This window comes from Dendropsophus ebraccatus, chromosome 12, assembly GCF_027789765.1.
Source record: "Dendropsophus ebraccatus isolate aDenEbr1 chromosome 12, aDenEbr1.pat, whole genome shotgun sequence".
Classification (NCBI taxonomy): domain Eukaryota; kingdom Metazoa; phylum Chordata; class Amphibia; order Anura; family Hylidae; genus Dendropsophus; species Dendropsophus ebraccatus.
In genome coordinates, this window is record NC_091465.1 from 2,699,766 (window position 1) to 2,715,088 (window position 15,323).

The 15,323-nt window shown below is 49.2% G+C and overlaps 1 protein-coding gene across 1 annotated transcript in view; it reads right to left on the reverse strand.

Annotated features, from left to right (window-relative positions):
- Positions 1–15,323, reverse strand: part of CEP104 (centrosomal protein 104) — a 90,155-nt gene that overhangs the window by 68,555 nt on the left and 6,277 nt on the right. The window contains exons 2-5 of the mRNA XM_069949030.1: positions 14,539–14,660; positions 3,929–4,102; positions 3,425–3,563; positions 381–440 (exon numbers count right to left, since the gene is read on the reverse strand). Coding sequence (XP_069805131.1) covers positions 381–440; positions 3,425–3,563; positions 3,929–4,102; positions 14,539–14,651 — 486 coding nt within the window. The 5' untranslated portion in view covers positions 14,652–14,660. The remainder of the gene's footprint in view (positions 1–380; positions 441–3,424; positions 3,564–3,928; positions 4,103–14,538; positions 14,661–15,323) is intronic.

Sequence of the window (15,323 nt, forward strand, 5' to 3'; positions counted from 1 at the left end):
TTAGCCATTTAGTAAGTCAGTCAATAAGTGGTTCCCAGTAATACACCTTATAACACGCTATGGGATTGCTGGAGGCAGAGGATCGGTGTGGGGAGACACCGATGATGCAGGGGGGGGTACAGTTACCAAGGCAACCGTCCAGCACCCAGCAAGTTCCATGCACAAGACTTTCTCTGATGAACAGCACATATGCACAAAACTTGATGGGACCTGTAGTACCCAGTGTGAGCTGCGTCTGCCGGCAGAATAGGTGGGAGAACTATTCTAGACTTTAAACGGTTAAACCAGAGCGGGAGGGACTGTGGCCGCCAATCACAAGCCCCTCCAAGCGCTGACTGCCTGGCGTGATGGCCTCCCCACCTATTAATGCCGGGACTTACCAGGTTCTCTTCATTATAGTCCACAGGGTCACCAATGATATTTATTGCTATGAGTGCAACCTATAAAGAGAGAAGAGAAACACAGCGTCATCACCAGCCACTGATAAGGAGCCTACTATATGCAGCACACTGGTCCCGGACATGGCGGAGGGGTCATCCATAAGGAACCTACTATATGCAGCACACTGGTCCCGGACATGGCGGAGGGGTCATTACCAATCACCCATAAGGAACCTACTATATGCAGCACCCTGGTCACGGACGTGGCGGAGGGGTCATCCATAAGGAACCTACTATATGCAGCACCCTGGTCACGGACGTGGCGGAGGGGTCATCCATAAGGAACCTACTATATGCAGCACACTGGTCCCGGACATGGCGGAGGGGTCATCCATAAGGAACCTACTATATGCAGCACACTGGTCCCGGACATGGCGGAGGGGTCATTACCAGTCACCCATAAGGAACCTACTATATGCAGCACACTGGTCCCGGACATGGCGGAGGGGTCATCCATAAGGAACCTACTATATGCAGCACACTGGTCCCGGACATGGCGGAGGGGTCATCCATAAGGAACCTACTATATGCAGCACACTGGTCCCGGACATGGTGGAGGGGTCATCCATAAGGAACCTACTATATGCAGCACACTGGTCCCGGACATGGCGGAGGGGTCATTACCAATCACCCATAAGGAACCTACTATATGCAGCACACTGGTCCCGGACATGGCGGAGGGGTCATTACCAATCACCCATAAGGAACCTACTATATGCAGCACACTGGTCACGGACGTGGCGGAGGGGTCATCCATAAGGAACCTACTATATGCAGCACCCTGGTCACGGACGTGGCGGAGGGGTCATCCATAAGGAACCTACTATATGCAGCACACTGGTCACGGACGTGGTGGAGGGGTCATCCATAAGGAACCTACTATATGCAGCACCCTGGTCACGGACGTGGCGGAGGGGTCATCCATAAGGAACCTACTATATGCAGCACCCTGGTCACGGACGTGGCGGAGGGGTCATCCGTAAGGAACCTACTATATGCAGCACCCTGGTCACGGACGTGGCGGAGGGGTCATCCATAAGGAACCTACTATATGCAGCACACTGGTCACGGACGTGGTGGAGGGGTCATTACCAGTCACCCATAAGGAACCTACTATATGCAGCACACTGGTCCCGGACATGGCGGAGGGGTCATCCATAAGGAACCTACTATATGCAGCACACTGGTCCCGGACATGGCGGAGGGGTCATCCATAAGGAACCTACTATATGCAGCACACTGGTCACGGACGTGGCGGAGGGGTCATTACCAATCACCCATAAGGAACCTACTATATGCAGCACACTGGTCCCGGACATGGCGGAGGGGTCATTACCAGTCACCCATAAGGAACCTACTATATGCAGCACACTGGTCCCGGACATGGCGGAGGGGTCATCCATAAGGAACCTACTATATGCAGCACACTGGTCCCGGACATGGCGGAGGGGTCATCCATAAGGAACCTACTATATGCAGCACACTGGTCCCGGACATGGCGGAGGGGTCATTACCAATCACCCATAAGGAACCTACTATATGCAGCACACTGGTCCCTGACATGGCGGAGGGGTCATTACCAATCACCCATAAGGAACCTACTATATGCAGCACACTGGTCACGGACGTGGCGGAGGGGTCATCCATAAGGAACCTACTATATGCAGCACCCTGGTCACGGACGTGGCGGAGGGGTCATCCATAAGGAACCTACTATATGCAGCACCCTGGTCACGGACGTGGCGGAGGGGCCATCCATAAGGAACCTACTATATGCAGCACCCTGGTCACGGACGTGGCGGAGGGGTCATCCATAAGGAACCTACTATATGCAGCACACTGGTCACGGACGTGGTGGAGGGGTCATCCATAAGGAACCTACTATATGCAGCACACTGGTCCCGGACATGGCGGAGGGGTCATCCATAAGGAACCTACTATATGCAGCACACTGGTCCCGGACATGGCGGAGGGGTCATCCATAAGGAACCTACTATATGCAGCACACTGGTCCCGGACATGGCGGAGGGGTCATCCATAAGGAACCTACTATATGCAGCACACTGGTCCCGGACATGGCGGAGGGGTCATCCATAAGGAACCTACTATATGCAGCACACTGGTCCCGGACATGGCGGAGGGGTCATTACCAGTCACCCATAAGGAACCTACTATATGCAGCACACTGGTCCCGGACATGGCGGAGGGGTCATCCATAAGGAACCTACTATATGCAGCACACTGGTCCCGGACATGGCGGAGGGGTCATTACCAGTCACCCATAAGGAACCTACTATATGCAGCACACTGGTCCCGGACATGGCGGAGGGGTCATCCATAAGGAACCTACTATATGCAGCACACTGGTCCCGGACATGGCGGAGGGGTCATCCATAAGGAACCTACTATATGCAGCACACTGGTCCCGGACATGGCGGAGGGGTCATCCATAAGGAACCTACTATATGCAGCACACTGGTCCCGGACATGGCGGAGGAGTCATCCATAAGGAACCTACTATATGCAGCACACTGGTCCCGGACATGGCGGAGGGGTCATTACCAATCACCCATAAGGAACCTACTATATGCAGCACACTGGTCACGGACGTGGCGGAGGGGTCATCCATAAGGAACCTACTATATGCAGCACCCTGGTCACGGACGTGGCGGAGGGGTCATCCATAAGGAACCTACTATATGCAGCACCCTGGTCACGGACGTGGCGGAGGGGTCATCCATAAGGAACCTACTATATGCAGCACCCTGGTCCCGGACGTGGCGGAGGGGTCATCCATAAGGAACCTACTATATGCAGCACACTGGTCCCGGACATGGCGGAGGGGTCATCACCACTACTCCCTGTAATACTCTTTATATATAACACTGCCGCCATCTATAATAGCACTGACTTCTATAGGGATCCCCTGGGTCCTGTTATATTCCTGGAGCACAGATAAATATTATTCCCGGACTCCTAGTTACCTGGTTGTACAGGTTATATCTATTGCCGAAGTTCTTATGGAAGATGAGTTTCAGGTACTGCCCCACAGCATCCACGTACACGGACTTCAGCTCTCGGGCCTTGTAACCGGTCTTCTCATTGTCTGATAACGCTACGTACCTGAGAGGGGGCAGAGGAAAGTACAACATCAGTATAATGCACAGAGATGGAGACTTATGACCCTGTACAGGACAGAAGTATAAGAACCAGTCCCATGGTATGTACCCCAGCCTGCGGGGGGCGCTCTGTCTGGTAGGGGGTGAGTGAGGGTATGTACCCCAGCCTGCGGGGGGCGCTCTGTCTGGTAGGGGGTGAGTGAGGGTATGTACCCCAGCCTGCGGGGGGCGCTCTGTCTGGTAGGGGGGTGAGTGAGGGTATGTACCCCAGCCTGCGGGGGGCGCTCTGTCTGGTAGGGGTGAGTGAGGGTATGTACCCCAGCCTGCGGGGGGTGCTCTGTCTGGTAGGGGGTGAGTGAGGGTACATACCCCAGCCTGCGGAAGCGCTCGGTCTGGTAGGGGGTGAAGTACTCAGGGAGACTTTCGGATATGTAGAACTCTATCTTGGAGGAAATCATGTACTGATGAGCGAGCAGCTGCAGCTTCCGGATCCGACACCGCTCCACCATCTGTAGGACGATTTCTTGAGGATACTGACAGAACCTGCCAGAAAGACAAGGAAAAATGACCGATATAACATCCATGTGTCCTACAGTTACATACAACGCAGCCAGGAAGCTGGAAGCCCCAGACAAACATGCTGCTCTGCCCCCCCCCTCGGATCCCATCATTCTGTCATCAATCCCCCATGATGAGAACAGGATGGTAGATATACAGTCATGGCCAAAAGTTTTGAGAATGATACAAATATAAATTTTTACAAAGTCTACTGGTTCAGTTTTTAAAATGGCAATTTGCATACACCCCAGGATGTTATACAGAGGGATCAGCTTAACAGCAATTACTTGCAGTCAATATTTGCCTAGAAAATTAACTTTATTCCCCAAAACACATTTCACCATCATTGCAGCCCGGCCTTACAAGGAGCAGCTAACATTGTTTCAGTGATTGCTCCATTACACAGGTGTGGGTGTTGATGAGGACAGGGCTGGAGATCAATCTGTTATGATTAAGTAAGAATGACACCACTGGACACTTTAAAGGAGGCTGGTGCTTGGCATCATTGTTTCTCTTCTAGTTATCTCTAAAAAAACATGTGCAGTCATCATTGCACTGCAAAAAAATGGCCTAACAGGGAAGAGTATCGCAGCTAGAGAGATTGCACCTCAGTCACCAATCTATCGCATCATCATGAACTTCAAGGAGAGAGGTTCCATTGTTGCCAAAAAGGCTCCAGGGTGCCCAAGAAAGTGTGGTCAGCTGCAGGATGGGGCTACCAGCAGTGCAGAGCTTGCTCAGGAATGGCAGCAGGCAGGTGTAAGGGCATCTGCACTGTGCACTGTGAGACTGCGGAGACTCTTGGAGCAAGGCCTGGTCTCATGGAGGGCAGCAAAGAAGCCACTTCTCTCCAGAAAAAACATCAGGGACAGACTGCTGAGGACTGGGGGAAAGGTCCAGGGAGCGGACTGCTGAGGACTGGGGGAAAGGTCCAGGGAGCGGACTGCTGAGGACTGGGGGAAAGGTCCAGGGAGCGGACTGCTGAGGACTGGGGGAAAAGGTCCAGGGAGCGGACTGCTGAGGACTGGGGGAAAGGTCCAGGGAGCGGACTGCTGAGGACTGGGGGAAAGGTCCAGGGAGCGGACTGCTGAGGACTGGGGGAAAGGTCCAGGGAGCGGACTGCTGAGGACTGGGGGAAAGGTCAAGGGAGCGGACTGCTGAGGACTGGGGGAAAGGTCCAGGGAGCGGACTGCTGAGGACTGGGGGAAAGGTGCAGGGAGCGGACTGGTGAGGACTGGGGGAAAGGTGCAGGGAGCGGACTGCTGAGGACTGGGGGAAAGGTGCAGGGAGCGGACTGCTGAGGACTGGGGGAAAGGTCCAGGGAGCGGACTGCTGAGGACTGGGGGAAAGGTCCAGGGAGCGGACTGCTGAGGACTGGGGGAAAGGTCCAGGGAGCGGACTGCTGAGGACTGGGGGAAAGGTCCAGGGAGTGGACTGCTGAGGACTGGGGGAAAGGTCCAGGGAGCGGACTGCTGAGGACTGGGGGAAAGGTGCAGGGAGCAGACTGCTGAGGACTGGGGGAAAGGTGCAAGGAGCGGACTGGTGAGGAATGGGGGAAAGTCATTGTCTCTGATGAATCCCCTTTCCGATTGTTTGGGACATCTGGAAAACAGCTTATTGGGAGAAGACGAGGTGAGCGCTACCACCAGTCTTGTCTCATGCCAACTATAACCGGCATCCTGAAACCATTCATGTGTGGGGTAGCTTCTCAGCCAAGGGAATCGGCTCTCTCACAGTCTTGCCTAAAAACACGGCCATGAATAAAGAATGGGACCAGAATGTCCTCCAAGAGCAACTTCTCCCAACCGTCCAAGAGCAGTTTGGCCATCAACAATGCCTTTTCCAGCATGATGGAGCACCTTGCCATAAAGCAAAGGGGATAACTAAATGGCTCAGGGAACAAAAACAGAGATTTTGGGTCCATGGCCTGGAAACTCCCCAGATCTTAATCCCATTGAGAACTTGTGGCCAATCATCAAGAGACGGGTGGACAAACAAAAACCAACAAATTCTGACAAAATGCAAGCATTGATTGTGCAAGAATGGACGACTATCAGTCAGGATTTGGTCCAGAAGTTGATGAGAGCAGCCGGGGAGAATTGCAGACGTCCTGAAGAAGAAGGGACAACACTGCAGTGCACTGTCAGTATAAGATTCTGTTACTCATAATATGATGGAAATTATATTTCTGTATGTGATAAAAACATCTGACAAACACACAGAAAAACCAGAGGGCAGAGGATCATGGGAAATAGAAGATTTGTGTCATTCTCAGAACTTCTGGCCATGACTGTATATTATTTCCCCCAGGATGGTAGATGTATAACAACCCCCTCCCCCAGTATAATAATCCCCCCAGGATGGTAGATGTATAACAACCCCCTCCCCCAGTATAATAATCCCCCCAGGATGGTAGATATATAATAATCCCCCCCCCCCCCGAGTATAATAATCCCCCTAGGATGGTAGATGTATAATAATCCCCCCCCCTCCAAGTATAACAATTCCCCCAGGATGGTAGATATATAATAATCCCCCCCCGGAGTATAATAATCCCTCCAGGATGGTAGATGTATAATAATTCCCCCAGGATGGTAGATATATAATAATCCCCCCCAGTATAACAATTCCCCCAGAATGGTAGATATATAATAACCCCCCCCCCCCCCCAGTATAACAATTCCCCCAGGATGGTAGATATATAATAATCCCCCCAGGATGGTAGATGTATAATAATCCCCCCCCGGAGTATAATAATCCCCCCAGGATGGTAGATGTATAATAATTCCCCCCCCCCCCCAAGTATAACAATTCCCCCAGAATGGTAGATATATAATAACCCCCCCCCCCCCCCCCCAGTATAACAATTCCCCCAGGATGGTAGATATATAATAATCCCCCCCCCCCCCCCCCAAGTATAACAATTCCCCCAGGATGGTAGATATATAATAATCCCCCCCCCCCAGTATAACAATTCCCCCAGGATGGTAGATATATAATAATCCCCCCCCCCCCAGTATAACAATTCCCCCAGGATGGTAGATATATAATAATCCCCCCCCCAGTATAACACTTCCCCCAGGATGGTAGATGTATAATAATCCCCCCCCCCCGGAGTATAATAATCCCCCCAGGATGGTAGATGTATAATAATCCCCCCCCGGAGTATAATAATCCCCCCAGGATGGTAGATGTATAATAATTCCCCCAGGATGGTAGATGTATAATAATCCCCCCCAGTATAATAATTCCCCCAGGATGGTAGATGTATAATAATCCCCCCCAGTATAACAATTCCCCCAGAATGGTAGATGTATAATAACCCCCCCCAGTATAACAATTCCCCCAGGATGGTAGATATATAATAACCCCCCCCCCCCCCAGTATAACAATTCCCCCAGGATGGTAGATATATAATAATCCCCCCCCCCCCAGTATAACAATTCCCCCAGGATGGTAGATATATAATAATCCCCCCCCCCCCAGTATAACAATTCCCCCAGGATGGTAGATGTATAATAATCCCCCCCCCCCCCGGAGTATAATAATCCCCCCAGGATGGTAGATATATAATAATCCCCCCCAGTATAATAATTCCCCCAGGATGGTAGATGTATAATAATCCCCCCCCTCCCCAAGTATAACAATTCCCCCAGGATGGTAGATGTATAATAATCCCCCCCAGTATAATAATTCCCCCAGGATGGTAGATGTATAATAATCCCCCCCCAGTATAACAATTCCCCCAGGATGGTAGATATATAATAATCCCCCCCCAGTATAATAATTCCCCCAGGATGGTAGATGTATAATAATCCCCCCCAGTATAATAATCCCCCCCCAGTATAACAATTCCCCCAGGATGGTAGATGTATAATAATCCCCCCCCAGTATAATAATTCCCCCAGGATGGTAGATGTATAATAATCCCCCCCAGTATAATAATCCCCCCCCAGTATAACAATTCCCCCAGGATGGTAGATATATAATAATCCCCCCCCAGTATAATAATTCCCCCAGGATGGTAGATGTATAATAATCCCCCCAGTATAATAATTCCCCCAGGATGGTAGATATATAATAATCCCCCCCCCCCCCCCAAGTATAACAATTCCCCCATGATGGTAGATATATAATAATCCCCCCCCCCCCCAAGTATAACAATTCCCCCAGGATGGTAGATGTATAATAATCCCCCCAAGTATAACAATTCCCCCAGAATGGTAGATGTATAATAATCCCCCCCCCAGTATAATAATCCCCCCAGGATGGTAGATGTATAATAATCCCCCCCCAGTATAATAATCCCCCCCCAGTATAATAATCCCCCCAGGATGGTAGATATATAATAATCCCCCCCCAGTATAATAATTCCCCCAGGATGGTAGATGTATAATAATCCCCCCAAGTATAACAATTCCCCCAGAATGGTAGATGTATAATAATCCCCCCCCCCCCCCCAAGTATAACAATTCCCCCAGGATGGTAGATATATAATAATCCCCCCCCCCCCCCAAGTATAACAATTCCCCCAGGATGGTAGATGTATAATAATCCCCCCAAGTATAACAATTCCCCCAGAATGGTAGATGTATAATAATCCCCCCCCCCAGTATAATAATCCCCCCAGGATGGTAGATGTATAATAATCCCCCCCCAGTATAATAATCCCCCCCCAGTATAATAATCCCCCCAGGATGGTAGATGTATAATAATCCCCCCAGTATAATAATTCCCCCAGGATGGTAGATGTATAATAATCCCCCCCCCCAGTATAATAATTCCCCCAGGATGGTAGATGTATAATAATCCCCCCCCCCCAGTATAATAATTCCCCCAGGATGGTAGATATATAATAATCCCCCCCAGTATAATAATTCCCCCAGGATGGTAGATGTATAATAATCCCCCCAGTATAATAATTCCCCCAGGATGGTAGATATATAATAATCCCCCCCCAGTATAATAATTCCCCCAGGGTGGTAGATGTATAATAATCCCCCCCAGTATAATAATTCCCCCAGGATGGTAGATGTATAATAATCCCCCCAGTATAATAATTCCCCCAGGATGGTAGATATATAATAATCCCCCCCCAGTATAATAATTCCCCCAGGGTGGTAGATGTATAATAATCCCCCCCCAGTATAATAATTCCCCCAGGATGGTAGATGTATAATAATCCCCCCAGTATAATAATTCCCCCAGGATGGTAGATATATAATAATCCCCCCCCAGTATAATAATTCCCCCAGGGTGGTAGATGTATAATAATCCCCCCCAGTATAATAATTCCCCCAGGATGGTAGATGTATAATACTCTGAGTGAGAACACACTGATGGGCTGCCAGCAGCTGATACAATCACTGAATGTTGGGTGATAAAACTCTGCTGTGTATAGTTGTAGCTCCACACACTCCCCCCGCTCCACACACTCTCCCTGTCTAGGTCCAAGAAAGCGTCTGATGACGAGCAGGACGTCCCGAGTTCTTATACCCTAGAGATCACATGAATAACCTAGCCAATGAATGGAGACGCTGTTCTCGCACTGCCAGCGTGCTATATATATCTGTATATACACACACACACACATATATAGCAGACTATTGCAACTGTGGTATAGAAGTACGCCAGAAAATCCTATATTGTCAGGTATCACAGCCCAGTATATAGCAGCTTCCTCCGCATATCACAGGGACACAGACAGCCAGTCACGCAGCTAGTTCTTCGGGGTCATTGCCTGATAGAAAACAGTTCAATGCCTCTCACCTCTGGCCTGTGGGCACAACAGAGTATATGGCTAATACACCTGTAAACTAGTCGTATACTGCATTTAGCCATACAGCCGCCAACTATGGCCTGTCGGCATAAAGAACTAGTGTATACAGCTAGAATATATATAGGAGTATACAAAGAAAAATTGAGTTACAGTGCACTCCACAGCCATCAGGAGAACACTCTGGAAGGTGTGGGACACTTTTATGGCACCCCCCCCGGAAACTTCCACCACTGCGGGGCCTATTAGGAGCAGGAGGAAGAAGGGAGAAGTATTGAGTGAGTACCTGGCCAAGCATAACCCTGTCCTCCCCGACCCCTCTGCACCCTACAAGCTGGACGTGTGGTTGGAACTGTAGCTCTACGCCTAGGAGGTGCTGGCCTGCCCTCCGCCAGTGTTCTCTCTGAGAGGGTATTCAACCCAGGCCGGGGCATTAGCACAGACTAGCTCAGCCCCCTGTCAGCTGCCAGTGCTGCCAGGCTGACACTTATCAAAATAAACAGCCACTGGATTAAGCCAGCCATTGTATCTGTAAGGGTGCCTTCACACCTACCGTATCGCAGCAGAAAATCCGCTGCGGATCCGCAGCGGATTTGACAGTGCGTATTTGATGCTGTGTTCATTCATTTAGTTAAATCTGCTGCGGATCTGCAGCGGATTTTCTGCTGCGATACGGTAGGTGTGAAGGCACCCTAAGGCTGCATTCACACGTTCCGGGAAGTTGTCCATGCTCACGGATCTGTGCACACGGTCAATTTTACAGCCCATTGCTTTTATGGGGCTATTCAGATGTTCCGTGATTTCACTGATCCGTAATCCGTTCCGTTGAAAAATAGGACATGTCATTACTCGGATGCACGGAAAGAATTCCCCATAGAAATCAATGAGATCCGTGTTTTTCACGGATGTACATGGATGTGACATCAGTGTTCATCCGTGAAAAACACGGATGTGATGTAATCAATGTCATTTAAAATGCTGTAAGACAGATCCGTGAAAAAAACGGACACAGATACAAAAGGGATGAAAAACGGACTGTTTTGCACGGATCACGGAGGTAGCTGCCGGACCACAATCACGGACCGGGAAAATCACTGAACGTGTGAATGCAGCCTTATGCTGGGTTCACACACAGTATATTTGAGGCTGTATTTGGTCCTCATGTCAGGTCCTCATAGCAACCAAAACCAGGAGTGGATTGAAAACACAGAAAGGATCTGTTCACACAATGTTGAAATTGAGTGGATGGCCGTCATATAACGGTAAATAACTGCCATTATTTCAATATAACAGCCGTTGTTTTAAAATAACAGCAAAAATTTGCCATTAAATGACGGCCATCCACTCAATTACAACATTATGTGAACAGATCCTTTCTGTGTTTTCAATCCACTCCTGGTTTTGGTTGCTATACAGCCTCACAAATACAGCCTCAAATATACATAGTGTGAACCCAGCCTTAGGGTGGAAAGCAGCAAGACATGAAGTGCCATGTGTGTTCTCTACTCTGACAGACAATTCCGGGGGCCCCGCTATCACCCCAACAAAGTGTATGACGTGCATGCTTCAGCTCATTTCCTCCTCCTCAACCATCGGCTTCATGGGCCATTAATAAACGACACAAGACGCAACCCAGGGGCGTCCACCTCAGTGTTTGGAGAGTTGTCCCAAAGGGACTCAAATTCAGTTTATAAAAGGCTCAACCCAGAGTTCTTTTTTATCTATTTATTTTTAATCAACTGTCACACACCAGATCACTAGCCCGGCCCTGTCACACACACCAGATCACTAGCCCGGCCCTGTCACACACACCAGATCACTAGCCCGGCCCTGTCACACACCAGATCACTAGCCCGGCCCTGTCACACACACCAGATCACTAGCCCGGCCCTGTCACACACACCAGATCACTAGCCCGGCCCTGTCACACACACCAGATCACTAGCCCGGCCCTGTCACACACCAGATCACTAGCCCGGCCGTGTCACACACACCAGATCACTAGCCCGGCCCTGTCACACACACCAGATCACTAGCCCGGCCCTGTCACACACACCAGATCACTAGCCCGGCCGTGTCACACACACCAGATCACTAGCCCGGCCGTGTCACACACACCAGATCACTAGCCCGGCCCTGTAATACAGCATATCACTAGCCCTTTGCGTGTTTGGTAGTGTACACTGTGTAACAATGTTTTGCACGGTTTTGGTCGCTGTTAGAAGCTCTCCACTGCTTCATTGTTTTTTAACCTGTTAATTGTTTCTGTCTTCTTCAGGTCATTCATGTTGGACTCCCTTCACAATTTTGCATCTTGCCAGCCCAGGGATTTCACAAGACCACATTAGTGCTGCCGCATATCAGTGGTCACTCGTGCTTGGACTGTTCTCAGAGCCCCTCCCTGGGGCCCGCAGCCCCGCAGTCACATCCCCCATCCCCGGCGGCGGCACATCCCCCCCATCAGCCCATCTCCGGCCCGCCGCCGTGAGGAAACATTACCTGGTCGGCGGCGCGGCTGCAGTGAGGCTCCCGGCTCTGGTCCCGCTCAGCTGATCTGAGCGGGACCGGAGCCGGCAGCCTCACTGCAGCCGCGCCGCCAAGCAGGTACTGTATGCTCTCGGCGGCGGCGGGCTGATGGGGGGGGATGTGGCTGGGATGGGGGGATGCGACGGCAGGGCTGCGGGCACCGGCGAGTCAAAGCACGAATATTGGCTATCATAAGGGTTAAATGGATACCGGATCCTCAGCGGTTCTCGATTCGAATCCGCAGAAGTGAGATCCGCTGTGGATCCGGTAGGTGTGAAGGCACCCTAAAGTGTCGTCCGAACACACATTAAAATATGTCCAGATCAAGGAAGAACAAGCCCTCCATGGGGGAGCCGTGGGCCTGCTGCCTCTATCCTATGGACTGTCCTCTGCCTCCGGCCACCCCGCTGCCTCTTTTCTATGGACTGTCCTCTGCCTCTTTCCTATGGACTGTCCTCTGCCTCTTTCCTATGGACTGTCCTCTGCCTCTTTCCTATGGACTGTCCTCTGCCTCTTTCCTATGGACTGTCCTCTGCCTCTTTCCTATGGACTGTCCTCTGCCTCCCGCCACCCCACTGCCTCTTCCTGCCTTTTGCCTTTTCCCTATGGTTTCCTGGTGTATTTTCCCCATTACAGAGGTTATATAGTGTTTGCAGTGTATAGTTGAGAGGCTGTGATAGTGGTGTAATGATGCGACTTTGGCGTGTTAGATGATATATCACATATCCAGCTGCAGTGTTATCAGGGTTATACAGTTACTATACATTATACACCACATGCTGCTATACTGTACAGTAACTTATATATCACATATCCAGCTGCTGTGTTATCAGGGTTATACAGTTACTATACATTATACACCACATGCTGCTATACTGTACAGTAACTTATATATCACATATCCAGCTGCTGTGTTATCAGGGTTATACAGTTACTATACATTATATACCACATGCTGCTATACTGTACAGTAACTTATATATCACATATCCAGCTGCTGTGTTATCAGGGTTATACAGTTACTATACATTATATACCACATGCTGCTATACTGTACAGTAACTTATATATCACATATCCAGCTGCAGTGTTATCAGGGTTATACAGTTACTATACATTATACACCACATGCTGCTATACTGTACAGTAACTTATATATCACATATCCAGCTGCTGCTGTGTTATCAGGGTTATACAGTTACTATACATTATATACCACATGCTGCTATACTGTACAGTAACTTATATGTCACATATCCAGCTGCTGTGTTATCAGGGTTATACAGTTACTATACATTATACACCACATGCTGCTATACTGTACAGTAACTTATATATCACATATCCAGCTGCTGTGTTATCAGGGTTATACAGTTACTATACATTATACACCACATGCTGCTATACTGTACAGTAACTTATATATCACATATCCAGCTGCTGTGTTATCAGGGTTATACAGTTACTATACATTATATACCACATGCTGCTATACTGTACAGTAACTTATATATCACATATCCAGCTGCTGTGTTATCAGGGTTATACAGTTACTATACATTATATACCACATGCTGCTATACTGTACAGTAACTTATATATCACATATCCAGCTGCAGTGTTATCAGGGTTATACAGTTACTATACATTATACACCACATGCTGCTATACTGTACAGTAACTTATATATCACATATCCAGCTGCTGTGTTATCAGGGTTATACAGTTACTATACATTATACACCACATGCTGCTATACTGTACAGTAACTTATATATCACATATCCAGCTGCTGTGTTATCAGGGTTATACAGTTACTATACATTATATACCACATGCTGCTATACTGTACAGTAACTTATATATCACATATCCAGCTGCTTCTCATTGTTTCATCTCTTCTACATGTTATTCAGAATAATAATCAGTATATTTGGGGTGTGGAACCAATTGTCTGCAGATCAGTGATTTCTTATGGGAAAATCTGCTTCGGTGTAAGAGTGAATTTTGATCACAAGCGCCGTCCCAGAACCAATTATACTCCTAATCCAAGGCACCACTGTATTTTTATTTATTCTAATTTAATTTTATCATGTGTAATTGTAAATAGCACACTTACCGCGGGGAGCGCCAGCCGCTGACTGTGGGCGCGTGCACCATTAACTCTTTGGCGCTGAACCCGTCCTCATGTCCAGAGGAGCCGACAACCACAAAGCCGATCTTATGCGGCATCCTAGGGACCTGCAAGACACAAAGTGACCAGTGATAGTGGTGGATATAGATGGCGGCAGTGTGTGTGCGCGGTATAGTGGTGGATATAGATGGCAGCAGGCAGTGTGTGCGGTATAGTGGTGGTGATAGATGGCGGCAGTGTGTGTGCGGTATAGTGGTGGATATAGATGGCGGCAGGCAGTGTGTGCGGTATAGTGGTGGATACAGATGGCGGCAGGCAGTATGTGCGGTATAGTGGTGGATATACAGTAGATGGCAACAGTGTGTGTGCGGTATAGTGGTGGATATAGATGGCGGCAGGCAGTGTGTGCGGTATAGTGGTGGATATAGATGGCAGCAGTGTGTGTGCGGTATAGTGGTGGATATAGATGGCAGCAGGCAGTGTGTGCGGTATAGTGGTGGATATAGATGGCAGCAGTGTGTGCTGTATAATGGTGGTTATAGATGGCAGCAGTGTGTGCAGTATAGTGGTGGATATAGATGGCAGCAGTGTGTGTTGTATAATGGTGGATATAGATGGCAGCAGTGTGTGCAGTATAGTGGTGGATATAGATGGCAGCAGGCAGTGTGTGCGGTATAGTGGTGGATATAGATGGCGGCAGGCAGTGTGTGTGGTATAGTGGTGGATATACAGTAGATGGCAGCAGTGTGTGCAGTATAGTGGTGGATATA